We start from the raw sequence: 24,382 nt of genomic DNA, 5'->3' as shown, positions 1-24,382 counted from the left end.
AGTAGAGGAATGCCTAGATGGATTAAGCCATGATATGAAGGATTTCTTTTGTACTATGTTGTGGTCATGAATGCTCTTCTTAATGAATTCCCGCTCAAGGAATGGATGGCTCTATATAGTTTGAAATAACTCGTAGGGAGATCATTGTGTGATGGAGAAAAATGAGGACGCAAGGACCTGGCCACAAATGTTTATCTTCATACTCTGGTTTTAATCTCAAATAAAACGTGTGTAGTTTCACACATCTCAGTATTTCTACTGCTTTACAAAATAGACCAATACTGTTTTAACCATACTGCATATTTGGGAGAGGTTGATTGCCTTCAGATCTGAAACATTTCAAAGTTTTCTTCCATAATGGCATTTTCCCTGTTCCTTACAAAAATGAGCTCTCAGCCACATGAAACAGAAGTTTCAAAATAACACATTTAAATGATTTTGAAAGCATGTAATCAAGACACAAATTAGTATTTGCAAACCTACATAGGAATTACACCTATGTAAAATTCCACCTACATAGGGGAACAAGATTTGGGAGAATTGCAGAGGCAAAAACCTCATCCCAACATTTTTATCTTAATGGCTGGAGCTCACCATTCCAGTTACCCTACTTTTGAGCCAAACTCTACAATCAGCACTGTATCCCCCTGCCCTGCATAATGGTAGTTTTGTAAATTTGGCATCCAGCGTTATTTCATTCGTTCTCATTCTTTATGACCTGGGTTATTCCAAGTAGCTCTGCTGTTCCAAAGAAGCCATGGTACAGGCATGAACTCTTATTTTATCTGAAAGCATAAGAAATCCATCCCTTATTATAAAATACGTTAACGGACTGACATTAGAGTAGTGTTTCACTTGTTGAAAGTGGTATCTGATTCCACATGCCTAAACATAAGACATTCAGAGAGATTCCAAGGGTCACTATGATGTGAAGGGATAAGAAATTCTTGAATCCATCATTCCAGCAAGTTTCTTGTAGCCCATGAGGTTACTCAGTGGTCATGGTATGGGCACAACAGGAACAGCCTAATGACCCCCCAGAAAGATGAAAAGTCTCTGCAGATTGATGTTGAATCATAGATACAGTCCAAGCTACAGTGCTGAATCCAAGCTTACGTTGCCTATAAAAAGAGAGCAGAAGAAAGAAGTCTGAACTCCCGTCTTCCGCTCCATTGAAGATCATCTCAGAGAACTCTCTCTGAACATCTCTGTTCCTTTTGTCACTTGGTCAACAGCAAGATATACCTCTTGGTATGTGTGGCTTGTGTGACTGAGAATGAAAGTGAAGTCCTTATATTGCTAAAATAAAGCTTTTAAAATTAGTAGTTTCATATTGGATGTTCACTGACTTTGCTCTAAGTCTACATAAAGACTCCTAATTCTTTAGCAGAGGACAAACGTAACATAAATTTGGAATACTAAATTTCAGATTTTGCGGTTAAGACACTGAACCAGTTAGCTTCTGTAGAAGGAAATAAAAATGGACAAGATGGGCAAGGTTGGCAGTTCAGAGTCCAAACCTTGGCCCTTAATTTCATGCATTGATGTTGCAAAAATGGACAGGGCATCAATTGTGCTGCTCTGTCCACCAGCTTGCCTGTTTTGACCCTACATACAGAGATGCTCCTGCATTAATCACAAACTACAGGTTGATGAAACTAAGCTACATTTACACAGGAAGAGGAATTTGAATAACAGGACAAGGCCATCATATCTGGAGATATGGGATGAAAAAGAAGTTGAGATGACATTAGTTGATAAATTTGAAAAAGAGAAAATAGCTACAGAATGCAGAGGAAGATGATTCTGCTTTTCATTTTCCTGGTTGGGTCATTCTGTTGGTTCCCACTTTTCCCAGAATACCTTCTCCATCTCAGTCTGCCTCTGAAAGATCAATAAAGTACAAAGAAACTATACAATGGATTTTAACATTAACTTATAACTTTAATATATCAGAAAGATCTTAAGTAACTTTCCTCCTGCCCCAATCCCTTCTTTCTCTTCCCTCTTCTTAATACAAGGATATCTGGCTTTGTTCTTACTTGATAAACTTGCTAATCATTTACCAAAACTTAGATGCTCAATTTATGACTATTTGATGAGTTTTAAGTAGAAGAAACTATCTTATTTTTTTTCAACATCATTCACTATTGTTTAGGTAAGGAAACAGTAAAGTGGTCTGCTACTTAAGCCTCAGGCACACATGAAACTCAAATAATACAACAAGGAGTAGCTTACATAATGTGATATAGCTACGGTATGCCTGATAGCATGGATTGTGTAAGTGCATGAAAAATACCATAAACATAGGACATCTTTGCAAAGATGTTCCGGAGGGTGGAACTGATTGATGGGCTCAAGCTACTAAAGAGTTGAACTGTAATATGGGCAGCAAATAAATTTGATAATAATACTAATTTGCCCATAAACAAACTTTATTTTATGATAAAAGGTAAAGGTTCCCCCCGCACATGCAAACTCATAAGAAACAAAGAAACTAAAATGCTCTGAAACTTTAGACTTCAAACTGACAGGTAACTGCCACATAACGACCCAGTCTTAACAATTGTTGATATGACAAAAAAGTCTGGATAGTGGATATGGCAGTACCTGGAGACAGCAGAAGAGAAAAGAATTGGTAAAGATAACAAAATACAAAGACCTACAAATAGAAATAGAACGACTGCGGCAAAAGAAAGCAAAGGTAGTATCAATAGTATGAAGGGAATTCAGAAACAAGGCTCCATTTATCAATGACAGACACTGATACAGAACTTTTATTATACACATTAGAAAACTACATTATTTTTTGATAATAGTCGCTATTCAAATTGAGGCACTTGTTGTAATGTCTTATAAGATTTGAAATTCCTTAGTAGTCGCTCGGTTGTAAATCTGGCCTATGGGGGTGTGTGATCAAAAACATCCCAACGGAACTGCTTCAAAAGTTCTTGGGTGCGTCTAGCAGTGTGCAGGCGAGTATTATCGTGAACCAACACCACACCGGAAGTGGTGCCATAGAAAATCCCACCAGATGTGAAGATGCCGAAGGAGTACTGCTAGTGAAGTTCATGAAGTATGGTTTGACCATCAATTCAGAAGTCTACTGTGAAACATTACGAAAACTCAGATGAACCATCCATAACAAGCGTTGAGGCATGCTGAATTCCGGTGTGGTGTTGGTTCACGATAATGTTCTCTCGAACACCGCTACCTCTAGACACACCCAAGAACATTTGAAGCAGTTCCGTTGGGATGTTTTTGATCCACCCCACCCCCCTCCATAGCCCAGATTTGGCACCTAGTGACTACTACTAAGGAATTTCAAATCTTGTAAGACGTTATGACAAGTGCCTCAATTTGAATGGCGATTATGTCAAAAAGTAATGTTGTGGTTTTCTAATGTGTATAATAAAAGTCATGTGCCTGTAAGTGTCTATCATTGATAACCAAACGGAAGTTTATTTCTGAATTGCCCTTGTAATAGGCACCTTGGGTGCAATCCCAAACAACTGGAGCACCACTTGAATACTATCCACACTGACAAATTCATCATCAGTCAATTGCAAAAGGCAACTTACGTACATCTGCCAACACCTCTAACCTCATCAAGCCTATCCCAAGCAGAAAGATTCTATTGCAACAAAGTAAATTAATTAATATGAGGCATTCCCACAATTAAGAGTTGACCCAGTGTAATGTAGTGCTCTCAGCTGGAAGGGCATTCCTAGAGGGCAGGATTGATTGACAAACCCATAAAAAACCTCAGAAGTATGACTCTATTTGTAAGGAACTGACTAACACAACAGTAAATACAGAATACCTAGAAAAAGATTTCCGAAAGGCAGAAAATGGATCCACAATGAGTTGAATTATTTATTTATTTATTTATTTATTTTAATTCCATTTATATCCCGCCCTTCTCCGAAGACTCAGGGCGGCTTACAAGCTTAGCAGTAGTGTACTGTAGAGGAATAAAAGTATGCCCTACACTCCAGGTTCAATATACACATATATCAATTCTCTCTCATGAAAACCTCTGTCTCAATTTAGAAACACGGCATAAACAAACATTCTTATCATGGTTAATCTCTTAATTCTCCCAGTTCTTTCTTCCCTGGGAGGCACTGTGGGATGTGTATCACCTACATGTCTTCCTTCACTGGCAGTAGAGGTGTTGTGTGTGTGTGTGTGTGTGTGTATGTGTGTGTGTATCAAAAAAGTCAACATGGCAGTTGCTGTCAACAGCATATCCATCTGACAGATCATTATAGATGTTTAGGGGGTCCAAAAAAGCATCACTCCACACACATATTACCCATGGTCTTTAAATGCACAGTGTCTGGGTTTCCATAACACACAAAGCCAAACCAAAACACCCATAACTATGGCTTACAGCCCACTATGAACCCAATATTAAATTGGGGTCTCATGTGATAGCTTTCCATCATTTAATGAATATACCACAATTGTGTACATTTGCCACAAAATACTAAGTCACAAACAAGCAAATCACATCATGTTGCGTGAACCTAGTCACGACAATTAATAACCAAAGGTTTATGCCTTAACATTTATGAATTCAGCCAATTCCTTTAAGGAATAGTCCTTAAAGCATGGCTTATCACAATGCTTGAATTCAGCCACTGCAACCCTATGCATTTTTGGTTTAAAAGTGGTACTTTTAACATGAATACTCTATTTAAAAAGTAAAGTCCAGAAATGGCCAGTGTTTGGTAACTAAAGACCAAAGAATTTATGATTTCAGTGAGGGTTGGAGACAAATCAGCACAAGAGATTACAAAACATTCTGCAAACACATCCACAGATAATTTCTACGTTTATTTTTATACCAAAAAAGTTATGTGCAACAAATAAACATTCTTACAATATTTACATGGTTTTAATTCCCCTGTTAGCAAAATTGAATTTCAATCTCAGAATGTCACAGTCCTATGTTGAACCAAAAAATAAAAAAATAAGTATGGAATGACTCCAATCGAGATGGAGATGTTCTGGAGTTTCAAGCACATAAAAAAGTTGTTAGATCAAACATACGAGACAGAACACACATTGAATATTTAGGCCATGCTTAATACATTTTTTTAAAAAAATGGAAACGGAATACTTCATCTTCTTTTTTTACTAGTTTTACTTGGTCGTGTTTAATCGGTCTTGAAAGAATCCAAGCAAATGTTTAATCTGTTTTGACCAATTCTTGTTCATACAGATCGGGAAATATTAATCTGCAAAAAGAAAATCTTTTTTGTCTTTAATCAGAAAATCGAATTGAGCCCCAAAGTAATTATTTCCTGAAAGTTTCATCTCATTCTGGATTAGAGCCCACTCTAGTGACATTTTCCTTAAAGACTTGCCTTAGTAGAAATATTCCTCTTCCAAGGATATAGATTTCTCTTGCTACTTCTCCTTGATTCCTCCTGAAAATCAAGTGACAGAAACCTTTCCTGGGAATGGCAATATACGGGATGCAATGGAGCCATCTGCTTCATGGATACATTTTCTGGTATCTCAAGAAAGCCGTCATCCATTCAGAACTGCATTACAAGCACTGAGAACCATACTTACTCCCAGGTACGAAGGCTGAGTTAAGATTTCTAAGAAATGAAAAAGGGCTTGTCTGACCTATGGAACCCTTGATTTCCTGGAAAAAAGACGTCAGGGCCTTTCCTTTCTTCTGAGCCATCAACAAGTGGGAGAGAGATGGTAGATTTGGGCAGTGGGTGGTAGGGAGAATTAAAACTGATCTTCAAAAAAAAACCCAACAACTATCTCCTGGGACACTGTTAGTTAAAAAAAAAATCCTGAGCTTTTGTCACTGAAAAAGTTTCCCTCTTTCCTCACTGGCATAAAATTAGAAGTAACTTGAGATGATGAGACAGAACCAAAGAGCAGGGGCTCCTAGGCTTTCAAAACTAAAAGAAAGGAATTGGGAGCAAAGCACAATGAAAGCTGCACTTGCGAAAAACAGGAAAATGCTGCATCTTCCATCACCCGTGTAGGTTTGGGAGTATGGCCAAGCAACCTAGTAATATTGCCACCTTGGAGAGGATGAATTACCTTTGTGGAAGAAGCTGGAAGGCAGCAGAGGGCCCACACCTGCAGGGAGATTTGCCCACCACCTGGTTGCTGGTGGTTTGGAAATATTACAATGTACAAGCAGGGTAGGTCTCCCCTGTGTTAGAAATATTGGTTTGCTTCTCGTAGCCCAGCACTCATTTTTCTAGTTGGACAGAGACGGGTGGCCTATAGTCTCTACTTGTCTAGTCTGGCCTTTAGCTCCAAGTGTTGCGACTGCAGCTGCCTAGGAATTCTGCGAGTTGGGGACCCATCATGTCTGTAGGGGACCAAACTGAGAACGACTCATCCGACACCAACAATGGCTGCTTAGACCGTTTAACACCACAGAATACTACTGAAATTGGAGATGGGGGAGAGGGGTACAGAAGTCAGGATTTTGCTTAAAAGTACACAAGGTGACTGATACCTTCACACCTCTGTTCTTGGAACAAGAAAAAAATACGAGTCAATGTTTAAAAGGCGTTGACTTAGAAAGAGAAATGAGCAGAACAGGTAACTTTTCAGCAGAGGGAAAAATGGAATCTGCTAGCACTCCCTGTCCTAGGAAAAAAACTATACCTTCTTTGTATACCCTATAATTGACACTTGTGTATAGATCAGGGGTAGGCAACTATGCAACTTTAGGAGCTGTGGACTTCAATTCCTGGAATTCCAGAGCCAGCATACCTGGCTCAGGAATTCTGGGAGTTGAAATCCAGAGTTCGTAAAGTTGCCATAGTTGCCCATCACAGTACAGATAATGGAAATCTCTACTTAGAAAGATAGAAAAGCCCCATCTCATCTGCAGACAGGTAAAAAAATAAAGCCTCACATTATGTTACATTAATGTCTTAAAATAAAATTTATCAGTGAGGTTATAAACTTGAAAATATTCTCCACATACCAAATGTAACAAAATTTGTAAATTATACTCCCCCATCAGCTCTTAATTTCAAAATTCAAGACAAGCTTTAACTGTACTCTAGTTAATACAAAATGCATTTCTGAGAAACTCTTTGAGAAGGACAAGCAGAATTTAGTGTTTTTAATACATATATACATACACACACACACACATATATATATACCATAAACACCTGTCTTCCTCCATTAGTCTTGCGTTCCACCATAGTTCTGTACATAAACCAACTTGACTGTTCATTTGGCAGACATTTAAATACTGTCAGGCATCCCATCCTCAGCAGATGCTGCTTCCATTGGAAAATAAAACCCTGCACTTTCACAAAACATAAGAGAAATTGCATTAATACCTTAATGCTGATTTTTTTTTAGAAAATGACACAAAAAAGGGGACCCCTTACAGACTCAGGAGGAGGAAAGGATTTAGGCGCAGACTGGATTTTTAAAAGGGAGCTTTGGGGGAAGATCACTTTTCTTGGGCGTAAGCAGGAGCAAGCATCGATAGAAAGGAAAGATTTCTTACAAGCAAGATTCAAGTTTTTGACCACAACGCCCTTTGTTGTATTCTGGATATATTCTGGCCTGACCCGATCTTTTTAATTAGCCTGTTATGACCCAGGTACATGGTTATCTCTGCTATAAAAGATGCCAAAATTGCTTTCTACCCTTAATACAAGTCCTCCAAATTTGTTCATCCTGAAGAGCAGAACTGTCTTAGTTATCTCAGGGAGCCCAACTGCTGAATACGCATCACAAGAAGCCTCTGGGAGATCCAGAAGCCTCTGGGAGATCGCAGCATCCATTTGCTTCCAACAGCTGCTTCAGTCACTGAGAACTCCTCTTCCATCCTATCAATCCTGTAACTCGCTCATTCTCCGGAAGCTTCCAGTACTTTCTTGCGCTCCAACGGTAACCAGGCCGCTGCAACAGGTTCCTTGTTCTGCCGCTGCAGGAAGAAACACGGCAACCTTGCTAAGGAGTAGTTCTTCTGGTTTGCTTGGAACAGCTTTGACCCAGCTGCCAAATAAGAAACTGCAGTAATCCTCCAAGGCTTCCTTGTCATACCGAGGCATACTAAGAGGCTCCTGGGTAAACTAAGCCCTAAATCTAAATATAGGCGACAAAATTTTATGTTGTGAGAAAAAGCTTGTCCAGCAGGAAAAGCAGAAGCCAGCAAGGACTGCAGAGCTCAAAGCTGTCCCAATCAGGTCAGCAGCCTGCCTCTCAAAAAATACCCTCAACCTCCAGGTACGTCCTACAAGGAAGTGTTTATGATGCCAGTGTGCCTTGGTATAAGAGAAGCCCAAGAGATCACCACCTACATACTGCAAAGGTCTGATTCATCAAATATGTATGTGTGTATACACACACACACACACACACACACACACACACACACACACACACACAAGAACCCTTCTGCCTGGCAATTCCAAAAGCCCCCAATATTTGGTTTGTATGACAGAAGGCACTTGTAAAAAAAAACACTGCATTTTTAGGACGATGTGAATGGGAAATTATTTCAACTTACGCTTTCAAGGAGAACCATGACTGAATCTTGGGCCAATTTTTACCATCTATCTGCTTTACCCTAACTGAGGGAAGAGTCAATGTACATCTCCCTAAGACCTTAGCCAAATTTGTATGTAGGCATTTGAAACCGCTCTGCCTCTACAGATATAAATCTATTTATGTCTGTAAACTGGGTTTCCTATACAAGCTTCACTAAATGAAGGGGAATTTCTCCAAAGCATCGAAGCGCCATCCATTGATATTTTTTTACACACTCCCTCTTCACTTCTATGGAACCAACGTACAAAAGAGCTCACAAAGGGACTGCATCCTAATTCTTCAGTGCATTCATTTACCAGTGGGTTACTGGGATCCAGTGTCAAGTTGTAATTCTATACAGCAGCTAGAAATATTATAATCAAATTGGTTAACACTATTTGGCTGTCTCACATCTTCTCAAGTACACAGCCAATTCTGCCCCTCAAACTCTATCTATACAGGCTTCCTACTGATGAGGTCTGGGCAACTCAAGATGCCCCATTCCTTTTGTTAAGCATCCCCCAAGACTGTTTCAATCCATAGCAAACAGCTTGGATGTTGCAAGGAAACCCGGCTTAGTACAGGTTTTTTTTTAATGCCACTGAATTCCATTTTCTTTAAACATATCCTAGGGAAAAAGGCATCTCGGCAAAGATCTTTTGTAGCACATCTTCTCCAGGGAAACAAACTAATCTCAATTTCATTTTTTAAAAAACATCTCAATAAGACAATGGACCATTCTTCAAAGTTGCTATGCTTTGAGTCATCACTTGGCTGAGCTGTACTGACCCTTCCTTTCTTTGCCAGGACATAGCCAGTCTTTTCTACCACTATGCACCAAGTTGTAGTAAGTGTTTTAGTTGCATCTATGTGGGTCAAATTCCCTTGGCTACCAATACACTTAATGTAAACAGGGCAATATTTCCCTATGGTACGTATAAAGTCTAGAACAATCATGATCTCCCAGTTAAGACTTCCACCACCTCAATTCACAGTGAGATGGGAGACCTCCTACAGCCGACCTGGAATATTTAAGGGTAAAGAAGGAGTAAAGAATATGTCTCTGTGAACTCCTTCAAAGTAGAGTTAAAGCTTGTCTCTGACCAGATTAAGACTTTTACAAACAGTTCCTCACCATAGCTATTGACTGAGAGGTTACCCAGGGCCCCTGTCCTTTGAGTCACTCTAATTGAATTAGCTGTGATTCCTGGGAAAAGCAAGTGATATGAATAATAATTAAAAAAATATTTTTACTGTGAAATAAACATAAACGGAAGCCAGGCCTTCAAATAGTCAGTCAAAAGTTTGCAAAGCAGTTAATCCTGTTTGGGTGGGAGCTGCCGTTTCCAGGCCTCGTTCAAGTATACTAGTCGTTTGTAGTTGATGATCAAGAGAATGAAGTTCAGCAAGTATGTGATGACACAGACAACGCAGAATTCCTTCAGCACAAAGTACAGAATATAAGATAGGTACAAAGATCCTATTACTGACACTATGGAGGACATCATGAGGACCAGCGCTGCTACTGCACTTGCTGTCATACCTAGAAAAAAGAAGACAAGCAGTTACTGTGGTGGCTTTTTGTTACAAGCAGTTATCTATCAACAAGAACTCAGGTCAAGGGCTTAAGAAGTGCAAAATGTGGTCAAACCTGCCTGGTACCATTTCAAAGTCTTGTTAGATCAATCAAGAAGGAGGTTGCTCCTCAACTGGAAGGCTTAAGAACAAATTAATGAAAAGTTGTTCACTGCATGCTGATGTGAAGGAAACAAGCAATGCCTTTTTTCACAGAATTATAAAACCAGAAGAGGCCAGACCGTGCCCCCTGCCAGAATTCAATGTATGGCATTCCAAACCAATGACTGTCCGGTCTCCACATGAGCACATCCATTGAAAAGGAGCCCACCAGTTCTCTGGGTAGCTGATTCCACTCACAAAGTATTTCTAAAATGCTGCAAAGGCAACACCTACAACATCTAATTTATGGGAAATTGTTAACCTACGGCAAAGCTCACTAGCTGAGCAGAATTTATAAGAAATTTAGATACATAAGAAGAGGTTTATCTATTGTTGTTCATAATTTTGATTAAACGGCATTTCCAAATTTAGAGGAAGACTGCCTCTATTTTTCAGTTACTAAATGAGAGAATGTGATCCTCATGCCCTGATCGTGGACTTTCCCAGATCCATCCGATTAACCAGTGTAGGAAATAATCTACTTGCTTAGAAGGACCACATGCTTTGGATCCAGCCCTTAAGACTGATGGCTAGTATCAGAAATGCCAGACAAGCTGTTATCCATCTCTCCCAGTGAGGTGATATGTGAACAATCCATGATAATTAGTCAACAAACCGTGGCTCCGCATAAAGCATAAATGTAGTCTTCACACAAGTTATGAAATACTCTACATTATATTAAATATGCATTTTCATAGTGTTTGCTCAGTTACAAAACACTCTTTGAAGATCCAAAAGTTACTTCATAACAACTGAAAAACTGGTCAAGATGTTGAAGCAGAGGATCTAGGACTCCTGTAGGAAATTCATACACACTCACTGCGGATACAGCTCCCATGTCTCAGGTGAAGAAGTCCTCCCTATATTGTTTTACACAGCAACAATGTCATGCATGGCATTTTTTTAGGGCATGCAAATAGAGAATGGATCCTGGCCACAGAACCTGAAGTCTGATAGTAGGGAGAGTAGAGGAGAGGGAGCGGGAGGATGAAAGAGGCAAGGGCAGACAGGGGTGAACAGGAGCAGACACTGTTACACACACCTGCAAATACACTCACAAAAACAGTATTGTGTACTAATGCATCATGATTACCTGTGCATAATCACTTAAAATCTAATTAATTAAGGTTTGGGGGGGGAAAGAGACATATTTATTTTTATTAGAATTTTCCAGTCTGGGTTTGTTTGGAGGGATTTTTTTTTCTTTGCCATCATCTAGAAGCAAGTAAAGCAGCGGCGATTTGCAAGTCTGGCCTGGATCTAAAGGAAGTAGTAAACACACTGTGGAGAAGATTGGGAAGGGAATTCTAGCTATCATAGATAACGGAAGGAGGTAAAGAGGAATCTGATTATCAGCGCCGGCCGCCCCCAGTTCTCCAATGTTGATTCCAAAAGAAAACCAGCTTTGAAATCCCTGGGAATTAGCAACCTTTTCCAGCTTTGCTTTAGGATCTTCAGGCACTGCTGAGAGGACTGTGAATCTGAGTCAGACCAGAGGTCCCCAACCTTTTATGCACCAGGGACTGGTTCCGTGTAGAGAAGTTTTTCTGTGGACCAGAGGGGGGCGTGTTTCCATGTACTGCCTGCATCCCGCGGATGGGGCTTTGCCTGTTTGCCAGGTGCCAGTCCACGGACCCGGGATTGGAGACCCCTGACCTAGGCATCAGATTTGCCAGGCAGACATCAATTAAATGGGAGATTAGTGAAGCACATGCTACAATTGTTAGGACTCGATACATACTGTGTAAGATTTTGATTACTAGACTGAAATAATCACAACAAAAAAATTTATATCCTGACTTCTTGCCTAGAGGAGCAAAAAGTAAGGAAGAGGTAGGCAGGAATGAGACATGGTAGTTTGATACTTACCAAGCAACATTTGCAGTATATAGAATATAAGACCGAAAACGCTGTTTGGTTGATTTATTGCACTGTCTTTTCCAAAAATGGAACCTAGTAGGCCAAATCCTCGACCCCATCTAAAAGAAAATAATCCATTAAGTCTTAAGTGGTAAGCGCTTTAATAAAAAATAGAGAGCTTATACACACAATACACTTATGTACCTCCATTCGCTATGAATGAGTCAGGTAATAAATATATAGCATTATAGGATGGATGGATGGTGTTCCCTGCTAATTTATTGAACAACGTTCAGACTATGCTAAATCTTGATTTATAAGCTGTGCCTTACCGCATAATCCACAACATACAATAATAAACTATATTCATTAAAGCTACTTTAATTTAATAAATAATGATTAAAGCTGCTAAAACTCTCTAATCTAAAACAAATATGCATGCTAGGTCTTAGGGTGATGCGTGAGCCCTAATCCATCACAAACAAGATACTACCTATTATCCAACTAAGCACCATCTTTAGCAGTGTAGATCCTCTCCACTGATCATTCTGAATAATGCAAATGCATAATCCCCAAGGCAAAGCAGAAGAAAAATGTATGCAAATTTCATTTCAAATAGTAACTATCACTGCTACTCAGGATAAGGGGTTTTATTGTTCTTGATGATTTTTGTTTTTATTAGACTTTTCCTATCTGGTTGTTTGGAGGGAATTTTTGGTTTAGTCTGGTTTGAGTTTTTTGCCTTCAAGTCAGGGTTGACTTAGGGACTAGTCTTTGCATAGGTTTCCCCCCCCCCCAAGATTTCAGTAGTAGTTTGCCCTTGCCTTCTTCCTATGGCTGAGAGTGACTGACCCAAAGTCACCCAGTTGGCTTTATGTTTAAGGTGGGACTAGAACTCACAGTCTCCCACTTTCTAGCCAGAGTGCCTTAGCCACTACACCAAACTGACTTTCAGTAATGAACTATGGTCCTTAAAATAAAATTTAAAATGCCTGGCTGTAGAGTACTTTTTCACTTTCCATTATAACATTTCCTATATACCTATACGTATGTGACTCAGCAGGAACTTCCTCTCCCCTCCCCACCCCGCCCCACCCCGTCCCACCCCCAAATCCAGGAAGCTTAAATCAGAATACAGGTGAAAAGCAATAATCTGCAGAACTGAATATAGAAGTAAATGAATCATCTGCTTATATCAGCCTGAACCCTGTTGAAGGTATGATTAACTTCCCGATATGCTGAGCAGATTTGTACACTTCTGAAATCAAGAGCCAAATGGGTGGAGAAGATATGGGTTGAAAGTAGGTGTGCCTGTTTTTAATGCAAAAGGCATCAGGTGTTTTAAGTGTTATCACAATTTTTTAAAAAGAGAAATACAGAAAAATACATAAATTAAAAGAAAAGAGTAGAATCCAGCGATTAACAGATAAAGAATCCTAAGCATTAATATACTAAATTAATGTTACCTAAATATATATCTAATCATACAATTAATAGTATATCAAATTATGCAAAGAAATGTGTCCATTCTTCTAAGATATTTTTATAAGAAAGAACCGGGTTTATGCCTTTGCATTTCAACTGAAATAGGGCTTAAGAAATGCTGCATTTTAGGAGCCTGAGGATCCTTATGTCAGTTATGTGAAGAGTAGATCGATTTGCCCAGTTTATAGACAGTTGGGAGTTTTTATTTAAAAAGTTTAAGGGATTATAATATTTTTCAATAATTTGTGGAACTGCAAACCACATTATGGTTTAGTGCACAGGTCTGCAACCCGCGGCTCCGGAGCCGCATGCGGCTCTTTCAGCCGTCCCCTGCGGCTCCCAGTCCTCTGCCATGTGCAGTCAAAAAAAAAGTAGGACTAAAAATGTTCAATCAATCAATTCAAATATGCAGGGTAGGTGCATATCTCGCCTTGGCTCCACTCTTCAGTCAAAACCTGTTCTGCGCATGCGTGCATGTATGCGCCTGCGCACATATGTTTGCGGCTCCCAGGTTTTCATTTTGTGAGGGAACCGGTTCCGAGTGGCTCTTTCACTGTTTCAGGTTGCTGACCCCTGGTTTAGTGCAAGGCGTCATTTTAGCCTAGAAGGCTTACAGCTCTATCACTGATTTGATGTTTCACATATGAAAGGCCCAGGCTTCAAGGCAAGGAGACATCTCCCGTAGAAAGCCTGGAGAGACATTTCTACTCTCAGTAAAAATGATAACTGTACACAACTGATAACTGATCAGTATACAAAAACTGCTATCTGTTCAGAGACCAGAAAAACCAGTTAAATATTCCCAAAACTATGTCCAATCACACCTCTAGATTAAGAAGTACATATCTGATGGGGGGGAGAACCCAGTTAGACTGGTAATCCATTTTTAACTAAGCTCCACTCTGGAGTTATTTTCAATGAATGAAAAGGGGCAAAGAAAAAAGACAAATTGATTTAAACACACCAACTTTAAAATATTACTCCAAGAAGTCTGCTTTACTGGTTAACCCAGTTATTGCATGTATAGCCTTTACTGTGTGAATGAGTCTAAGCCACCTGAGCTCTAAAACATGGGGCTTGTGACCCAATTCAATGAACCTTTTTCAGAAATGCACAAACACTGGCAACTTGACACTAATCACAGACTGGGTGTGCAATATACAGACCCATATAAAACAGAAGTCAGAGTTCTAAACTTAGTCACACTTTGTCTTATGCTTGACTATTAGCATAAGAGTTTGGCTGCTCAAGACAACACTACAAAATGCTACATCTTGCTGGGCCACACTATCTTCTGCTTAGGAAGAGTATTTATATTGATTCTTAAATTTTTGCAATTTTTTACAACAACTGAGGACAACCATTAGTAAGCATCTACCGACCATAAAAGTCAGATTGCTTGTGGGTAAATGACTTTCACCTGAGTAAAAATGTTCATTGTAAAGTAATTGTGCCACTCATCTATTCTCTGCTCTTTTCCACCCCATCCTAGGAATTAAAAGGAGGCTAGTGGTAACAGCACATGTTTTATGTATAAGTGGTACCCTTTGATTCTGGCATCTTCAGTGAGAACAATTGCAGATGGAGGGAATAGATGGTACATTGAATAGGGACACTGTTTAGCTGTGCAGAATGGGCTGCAGTAATATGACTTACAAATTTATTAGTAATGGCTTAACTTAGCCATCTGTGGCTGATTCAATAAATCATGATTAAACAACACATAACCCAATGGTACTATAACCGTACTCAGTGGGAATGATGGGACTTTAATCCAAAACTTCAGGAGGGCAGCAGATTTACAAAAGGCTGAGCACAGAACACTGGGTGGAGGAACCAGTTACCAAATATATGATAAGGCAAGTTGTACACTTGTATTGTGTATTCATTTTGATTTATATATTACTTATCTTTTATATTTAATTACATTTATACATTGTCCGATTGCTAAAAACTCTAGGCAGTTCACAAGTAAAAAAGCAAAAAATAAATAAATACAATAATTGCAAAATTAAGGAAAATGAGGGCAAAAAATTGGAAGGGGCTATCCCCATCCTAGCCCGAGGCCTTCTGATAAAATAATTAAAAAAGCAATGTGGGGCCACCGGGATGTTTGGGGGACCTCACTCCAAAGAGCAGGAATTAGATGTGGCCAAATTTACATAATCCAATGATCTTAAGATGGTTTATGAGTCCTACCCAAAGAAAATCCATGAGTACTATTCAAGACAGCAAATTAATTGCCTTCAGACCATTAAGTAAAGATTTTTTATAAAAGCTTCTGTTTCAAGTCAAATCATATTAACACACATTTTATAGTACTGATAATGGATTGATTTAACATCTAAGAGGAATTTTCCCAGTGGTTTAGGCACATTAAAATTAAGGTCTTGTGGTTTGATTTTTGAGTAGGCCTTTGTGACTGAATTGTGAAAGGGGTTATATGCATTAATAGAGATAGCAATGCTCTCAACAGCTCTTAATGTCCGTGGTAAAAGAAAAATGGAGTTGAAGTGAGGAATTGTAGTGAAATGTCAACTTCTGATTCAGAAAATTCACATCTTCATTTGAGTCCAATTCTTTTGTGCAAACTTCCAGTAAGATGACAATTGCCAATTAATAATGCATTTCCAGACTACTGCTCAGATAACTTCAACTAAATTCAGGAATAAGAATTAGTTCATAAACGCATCCTGGTTAAAGCAATCACTGTCAAAATATTATTTTTCTCCATTTGAATGTATTTTAGTAAATGCTGACATTATTTTTAACCGAGTTGACTTACAAGCAGAATTTCTAGATTCCTCAGTAAGTTTATGGAGAGTGACAACTTCTCCAAAAATTTGGAGAAAGGGAGCAGACATTCAGTGGAACAAGGAGAGTACAGAATTAGAAAAATATTATTTGATGAAACAAGCAAATAAGCTTCCCATTTTCGCGTTTGAACAGTCAACCTCAACTTTACAACCACCAGATGTGCTTGGATTCCACTGTTCACATTTCCTAACTGTTCCACTATAACTTTCACAAAGTATCTGAACAAACAAAACGGTGGCCCAACTCATTAGAAAACATTTATTTGAAACTTGGCAATAGGTATGCAAAGAATACCTACATTTTGTCAATGCTATGAAGATAACAGAGATCGGCCTGACCATAACCTAACAGAGAATTGATAAGTACCACATGAATATGCATCTATTGTTATTATTACTAGTACATTTACTGTTATTATTAATAATTTAATTTAATAATTTAATTTGTATATAATAGTAGTACAGTTAGTCAGATGTTTAAACTAGATTTGGCATTTTTATCCACCACCCCTACTGAGTCCTTCCCAATGACCTAGGATAGGCAACTATTGTTGTTTAACATTAAAGGCACTGCCATAGGATATAAGTTGTTCCAAGTAAACTTGCTTTTTGCAACTGACTGACGGTTATTTCACCAATACCGATAGTGTTCAAATAGTGTTCCAGATGGTTTGGGATTGCACCCAAGGAACACATTACTATAGGTACTACCTTTGTTTCCTTTTGCCACGTCGTTCTATTTGCAGATCTTTGTATTTTGCAACTTTCTCCAGTTCTTTCTCTTCTGTTCTGTTGTTTCCAGGTACTGCCATATTCACAATCCAGACTTTTTTTGTCTTTCTTATCGACAATTGTTAGGTCTTGGGTGTTAAGTGGCAGATGCTTGTTTGAGTTCTAAAATCCCAGAGAACTTTAGCTTCATCATTTTCTATTACTTTCTATTATTTTGTGGCCCACTGGTTCTTGCATACAGGCAAATGGTATTTCTTGCAAATGTTCCAATGAAGCTTTGTTGCTGCTTAGTCAAACTATTGTTTGTAGTCACTCTGTGTGATCTTCTTGCAGCTGCTAATTAGCTGGTCCACTGATTCTTCAACTTTTTATTCTTGCCTTTGAGTCAATGTTGATTCCTATTGACTGTCTGGAAAGTCCCCGCAATTTTCTTGGCAAAATTTGGGAAGTGGCTTGCCATTGTTTTCTTCCTAAGGGACGCGGTGGCTCAGTGGGTTAGGACGCTGAGCTTGTCGATCAGATGGTCGGCAGTTTGGCGGGTCGAATCCCGAGTGCCACGTAACAGAGTGAGCACCTGTTACTCGTCCCAGCTTCTGCCAACCTAGCAGTTCGAAAGCACGTAAAAATGCAAGTAGAAAAATAGGGACCACTACGGTGGGAAGGTAACAGCGTTCTGTGCGCCTTTGGCGTCTAGTCATGCCGGCCACATGACCACAGAGACGTCCTCGGACAAGCGCTGGCTCTTCGGCTTTGAAACGGAGATGAGCACCGGCCCCTAGAGTTGGAAACAACTAGCACGCATGTGCGGGGGAACCTTTACCTTTACCTTTTACCTTGTCATTGTTTTCTTCCTATGGTTGAGAGAAAGTGACTGGCCCAAGATTATCAAACTGGCTTTGTGCCCAAGGCAGGACTAGAACTCACAATCTCCCAGTTCCTAGAGTGATGGCATAACCACCAACTATTATTCATACTATCAGAGGGGCAAGAAATTACACTCAAGCATTCTCCATTATGCCCAAATACATATTTAGTTGAGAGATCCCTTTCTCTAACCAGCAACTGCCATCAGCAGCCATGAAACTATGAAAGGAAGCAGCAGCAGCCTTTCCACTTCATTAGGCCCAATCCTTTGATTACTACATGTAGAATTAATAACCAAGAGATACACTTGCTTTTTCCTCTAACTTTAGTTCCTTCTGTATTAATCCTTTCTGATCATAAGCTGTAGGCAACAACATTTGGATTTCTGATGGTACAAAATACCTGGAAGCTTTTTTTGACTCAAAGGTGGGTCATTAGTAATATCTAAACAGAGCAACACAGATCCACATGCAAGTGGACAAGAAACCAACAAGGCTGCAATAATGTAAGGACAAATGAAAAAAGTGGGAAAGGGTCATCCTTTCCTTTGTCTGACCTGTACATTACAGATGTTGCAATAGCCCACAAGATTTTCTTTCAAATATACAGTACATATAGTTGTTTACAGAGACAGAGATAGAGAAAACCTTTTTGGCCCAAATCTAGCCAAAACTCTATGTCAAACTTCTTTTCACAGAGAGGATTAGACTAGAAATTAGTATTATTTGAACATGCAAGGTAATGAATTTGTTGTTGTTGTTAGCTGCAAAGTCGTGTCCGACCCATCGTGACCCTATGGACAACGTTCCTCCAGGCCTTCCTGTCCTCTACCATCTTCTGGAGTCCATTTAAGCTCACGCCTACTGCTTCTGTGACTCCATCCAGCCACCTCATTCTCTGTCGTCCCCTTCTTCTCTTGCCCTCAATCTTTCCCAGCATTAGGCTCTTCTCCAGTCAGTCCTTCCTTCTCATCAGGTGGCCAAAGTATTTGAGTTTTAACTTCAGGATGTGGCCTTCTAAAGAGCAGTCAGGGTTGATCTCCTCTAGGACTGACCGGTTTGATCGCCTTGCAGTCCAAGGGACTCGCAGGAGTCTTCTCCAGCACCATAGTTCAAAGGCCTCAATTCTTTGGTGCTCGGCCTTTCTTATGGTCCAACTTTCACTGCCATACATTGCAACTGGGAAGACCATAGCCTTGACTATACGCGCTTTTGCTGACAGGGTGATATCTCTGCTTTTTAGTGTGCTGTCTAGATTTGCCATGGCTTTCCTCCCGAGGAGCAAGCGTAATGAATACAGATCTAAATAACAGTGCATAACTGGACTGAAAGGTTCTGTTATATTATTCTTAGATTACTATATACAAAAAGTTAAAAATTACAATTGGTTTTCTTGCCTAAGTCAGATTAGCTAAAGTTATTTGATGCTGGCTCTAACACCTTCGGTTCAAATTTTTTCAATATTCAAAGCCAGTTTGATTTGTTTGTTATATATCCATAGCAAGAAATCAAACAAAACAAATCCATGGACACAACTTTAGCAAGCTCCCCTGTCACTTTTCCTTTCTAAATGTCACACCTTTACTGCATCACTATTTCAACCAGTTTACAATTTTACAGACATTTCCCAATTCTAAATTGAAAAACTACTGGAAAGTGCTTTTTTATACACAAATGTCCAAGTTTCCTATAGCTGTAAAATGTCAGATATTACTCAACTTCTGAAAATTTGACACTTGTAGAAAATGCCCTCTCATTATGTCTTTGCCTAAGATTTAATCTCCCACAAGCCTAATAATGCAAGGGAGAAGAGACATGTTCTGCCATGCTAATTTGTTCTCTGAGAAGAAACTTCTTTTTCAGTAAAGAAGAAAATAATCAGATCAGGCATGCAATGCAGAAGAGTTATCTCTGACACTGAGCAAACAAATTCTAATTTATATTTTTAGAAAAAAGCCCTGGTTCCTTTTCTCAATGCAAAGAAAGCAAATACAGTGGCAGAAAAGGAGATGAAACACAGCAAAAACCTCTCCTTGGTTCTACCCACTTTGAACATTTCTCAGATTTATTACTAATCCATGGTCTGTAGAAAAATGAATGTAGTCCTCCAGCTAAAGTGGTTCACCAGTGCTGTTCTCATAATTTTTGTAGTCATCTTATATGATTAACATTCCTTTATTTACTTAGTTTTTCTGATCTAGCCCCTAGCCTGAGGTTATTCTGTTTCGAACTGACCCTTTAGATTTGACATCTTACTCTCTAACCAAGCTATGATAACAACACTACCCGTTAATTAATGTGTATTAGGTGAATGTGTATTAGGTGAAATCCAAACAATACTTGTCCCTCAAACCAACACAAGACACAGATACTAGAAAGGTGAAGATAGGTCACTCTCATTGGGAAATTTTTATTGGCCAACAGGGAATAGGGGTCAAAGACTCTCACCGTATCTGGTTAGGAAATTTAGCTCTGAACATAACTGGAAAGATAATACCATGGTACTGCCAGGAGCACTGTGGGGGTGGGGGAAAATGATAAGTCAAATAGCAAGGATTCTAATGTTTCCATATCAAAACTCTACTGAAATTCTGCTAGTAAGCAACAGCATAGTTATATTTTAGAGACAACTACAGGCATTGTTGAATTTAGTCTTCCTCTACGTACATTTGACTTTTCTAAATGTTTCCTTTCCCTCATTTTTACATACCACCTGCTCAGTTCATTCAGCGAGGCTCTGCAGACATCATCAGACAAAAACGTATCACAAGTTCGGTTTCACACCCCACATCAGTGAATGCAGCCATACCCCATTCTTTCAACCGGTGGTACGCGTACCACCTGTGGTACATTAACACCTGGCAGGTGGTACACGACCATCCTAGAAAAGTGGTAGTGGGGGAGGGGAATGAGCTGAATCGACGGCAGCACCACACAAGCCTGAGCAAGAGATGGCTGGAGCTGCAGGGCTGTCAAGGCTCAGCAGAAACCCGGGATAAGCCCCTGGCTCCAGCTGATTGGGGCTTCTTCTGATTGGTGCTTCTTCTGATTGGCCTTCTTCAGGGCTCAGCAGAAGCACCAGGATCAGCCCCACATTCCAGCTCTTTCCTTTGCGGGGAAGGGGCCAGGAGGAGGGAGGAGACTTCCATGTTCCTCAAATCTGGGGCAAAGCAAAGCAACAGGAACCGGAAGTTGCCAATCACCTGGCCGACAGTAGCAGGCTCGGCTGCACGGCACTGGAAGCGTAAGGCAAAGGCGCCCTGAAAACAGACCAGAGAGAAAGCAGAGCAGAAGGGAAATCTGAAACACTCTCCCCCCCAAACCCCCCCACCTCCGGACAGCCTTTTCCCCTCTTTTTTGAACGCCCTGATGGTCCCCTGTGATGGACGAGGGGGGTAGCGAGAGAAGGCGGCCAGCTAAGGGGGCTTCGACCTGTACTTCATCTTGGACAAGTAAGTGGCCAGGTGTTGTAGCGGCTGTGCAGGATGAGGCTGGGCTGCACAGGGTGCTTTGTTTTTGGAAGGGTTGCAGCAGCCCTGGCAGTTTTTCAAAACTCTGCAGTTTTTTTCCCTTTGCTTTGGGTGCCAGTTTGGAGAAAAAACGCCTGGTGGATGTCGCGTTCCTCTTTCCTCTGGAGAAGGTTGAAGGAAAGTTTGGCTCCTTCACTGGTTTCTCTTTTTGCAACGTTGCTTTGTGTGTGTTTTTTTGTTTTGTTTTGTTTTGGGGGGGGGGGGTTAGCAAAGAGCAGCTGTCAGCTTTAGCCTGTTTGGTTAGACTTACAAACACCCATTTCCAAAGTAAATCCCTCGCTCAGCTTCCCTCATGGGATACAATTCCCATGGAGCAGCTGTTTAAGACAGGGGTGGGGAACCTTGGCTCTTTTATGACTTGTGGACTTCAACTCCTAGAATTCCTGAGCCAGCCATGCTGAGGAGAAAGGGAAAGGTTTCCAAGCTGAGCCATGCTGGCTCAAGAATTCTGGGAGCTGAAGTCCACAAGTCATAAAAGAGCCAAGGTTCCCCACCCCTGGTTTAAGATCTCTGAACTCCGGAGTCAATTTGAAACTTGCTCCATGGCTGTGATGGATTATTGATTCAATCAGTAATTCGAAGTTAAGCATCTACATACCCATGAAAAAGAAATACCTTTGGGAAATATTAAACAGGCAGGAACAATAGGAAAAGAAGTAGAAAACCTAGCCCCAGAAACCAACTGTTACAAATACAAAAGGCTACTCCAAAAGAAACATCCATTTCCCTTCTCTTAGAAAAGTCAAGCAGAAAAATAAAAGTACCAGAGAAGAGGGGTGTTTCTCTCTCTCTCTCTCCCTCCCCCCCCACTGGCTCAGTTAGTAGCCTCAGGCAGACAGCCAAGAAACACTAGGTAAAAGAAACAATGTAGCTATAAGCTCTAGCCTTGAACAAACCGAAAGAAAGCTTGACAGGTTTGCCCTATACACACATAGAAACCAATAACATGATTAACCCCAGACACACCAGCACCTATAACAAGATTAACCTAGACACACAAAAACTTCATCAACAAGTTATTTCCTTCCCTGGGTGATAGGATTAATCAATCCTGCTGAAAGGGGGGAAAAACCAAGCTAGGAAATTAAGGAGAACAAACTTCTTGCAAATCTCATCAAAACTTAAAATAGGAAAAATAGTATAAATTGTACTATGCTTTTAGGTTATTTTTTTACTAGCTAGTCCAGAAGTCATTGCTGAATCACTTCTCTGTCTGGCTTCTGTAATAAAATCCACTTTCTGGGCAGCTTGCTTCGCTCAGTGTCAACTATTTTTATTTTTAGCCTATTTTTTCCTCTTAAGTCTGAGTTACTCACTGTTCCTTTGCATTAATGAAATGCACATTCTCTTTTTTCTATTTTTGCTGCTTTTTCTGCAGCTGCAGGAATTGTATTTAGGAAGGAAATGAAATGCTTGCTCATGTTATTTGTCCTACAACTGACATGATGCGTTGTGTTTGCGTAAGAGGTTTGGGGCTGTATTCTTAAATATTGTAACTTTGAACAGTCACTAAATGAACTGTTGTAAGTATAGGACTACCTGTACTTTATCACTTTTTTCCTCTTTTTTTGGTCAAGTTTTGACACCTTGCTAGGCAACTGGTGGTACTTGGATATTACCATATCCTAAAAGTGGTACAATGGGTGAAAAGGTTGAAAAGCCCTGCATTACCACATGCTCTCCTTCAAGCACATCCAGGCACTAAGCATAGTTGTAAAATCAATTTATCAATACTGATTAACAACCTACTCTAGAGAAAATATTTAACAGGGTAGAGTAATGGAAAAGTCCATTTCAATATTCTGAGCTTTCTTGGAGCTTTTCCATTTAATTCAGTTGTACAGTCTTGAAGCTTCCTAAAATTCACTCACAAAATATAAACAGGAAATGATTGGCAATTACAATAGGTTTCACAGATCTGTCATTATCAAACAAGTTTGATAAATAATGAACTTCTCATTAAAACCATTTTTTGTGTTAGTAAATTAGTAACTAATAGTAATGCTAGTAAATAAACACTGCTTAACTAACCTACTTGGTATGTTACAGTTTTGCTGTTATCTGCTGTGCTAAGCTTTTTCACCTCATTACTTTTTAATGTTTCCCTTCTCCTTTTTCTATCCTTTCTTGTTAATTAAAAACAGCATTCAGCATTCTGATAAACTGATCCAGAAAAACAATCAATACTCTTTGCATCTCTAGCAATGATTAACAGCTCTGTAACACAGGCCAACGTTATTAACACGGGAGACTTTAGGGAGAGAGATTAATATTGAGAATGACTTATTTCTGCGATTCTTGTATTAGTAAATAAGTTTTCAATCACGGAGCGGTTTTAAGCAAAGCCTCAGGGCCGAGGAAATACCCCTCAAAACTTGAACGACTAGTGAATTTGAATCAGAATCATTTTGGAGAAAGGATGGGTAACTCTACAAACACTCAGCAGCTCTTCTAACTTTCGAGCAATCATGGTTAGCCAAATCCCAAACAGTTCCTGGTGGCTTCCGCCTCAACCCCCACCCGTATTCTCCCGCTTGCTTGACCTGGAGGAGATGGCAGAGGAGCACCGGACCCGCTCGCTGAGGTCACAGAGTGCCTGGTATTGGAGGTCACGACCCTTCTCACGCTCTAGGTGGTAGGCGTAGAGCGAAAGAATAATTCCGGCCAGACACACGATGTAGCGGGCCACCCGCTCCCAGCGCGGCACCGAGACTCGCAGGAGGACGGGCGCCGCCATCTTAGCCCAGCCCTCGCTTAGGCGGACCCGGCAGGAGACTTCTCGCCCCTGTGCGCGCGCAGGGCACGCTAC

General features: G+C 40.0%; 2 protein-coding genes across 11 annotated transcripts in view; one reads left to right on the top strand and one right to left on the bottom strand.

Annotated features, from left to right (window-relative positions):
• Positions 1-24,382, top strand: part of GUSB (glucuronidase beta) — a 60,248-nt gene that overhangs the window by 31,200 nt on the left and 4,666 nt on the right. The gene's annotated exons all lie outside the window — the stretch shown is intronic.
• Positions 197-24,343, bottom strand: VKORC1L1 (vitamin K epoxide reductase complex subunit 1 like 1). 10 transcript variants are annotated; one of them, XR_014024706.1, is made up of 5 exons: positions 24,117-24,343; positions 12,157-12,266; positions 5,376-10,093; positions 1,786-1,884; positions 197-1,121 (listed from the first exon to the last, which is right to left on the bottom strand). XR_014024706.1 is itself a non-coding variant. In XM_081314609.1 (4 exons), the coding sequence occupies exons 1-4, from the start codon at positions 24,308-24,310 to the stop codon at positions 7,825-7,827; spliced, it is 477 nt and encodes a 158-aa protein (XP_081170735.1). In that variant the 5' UTR covers positions 24,311-24,343; the 3' UTR covers positions 4,824-7,824. The 10 variants fall into 10 exon arrangements, 2 of the variants coding, with proteins under 2 accessions (XP_081170735.1, XP_081170734.1); XR_014024707.1 differs by having other exon boundaries at positions 197-1,884; positions 5,376-5,438; positions 7,167-10,093; XR_014024709.1 differs by having other exon boundaries at positions 197-1,884; positions 5,376-5,438; positions 7,176-10,093.

The sequence above is a fragment of the Vipera berus genome (assembly GCF_964194415.1).
Source record: "Vipera berus genome assembly, chromosome: 1".
Taxonomy (NCBI): domain Eukaryota; kingdom Metazoa; phylum Chordata; class Lepidosauria; order Squamata; family Viperidae; genus Vipera; species Vipera berus.
The sequence above is the reverse complement of the archived record's forward strand: the minus strand, read 5'-3'. Positions and strand labels throughout refer to the sequence as shown.

Coding starts and splice junctions, on each gene's coding strand:
- VKORC1L1 (XM_081314608.1), bottom strand. CDS start 24,310: ATGGCGGCGCCCGTCCTCCTGCGAGTCTCGGTGCCGCGCTGGGAGCGG. Junction 12,267..24,116: donor TCCTCTGCCATCTCCTCCAG/GTCAAGCAAGCG, acceptor ATTTTCTTTTAG/ATGGGGTCGAGGATTTGGCC. Junction 10,094..12,156: donor TATACTGCAAATGTTGCTTG/GTAAGTATCAAA, acceptor TCTTTTTTCTAG/GTATGACAGCAAGTGCAGTA.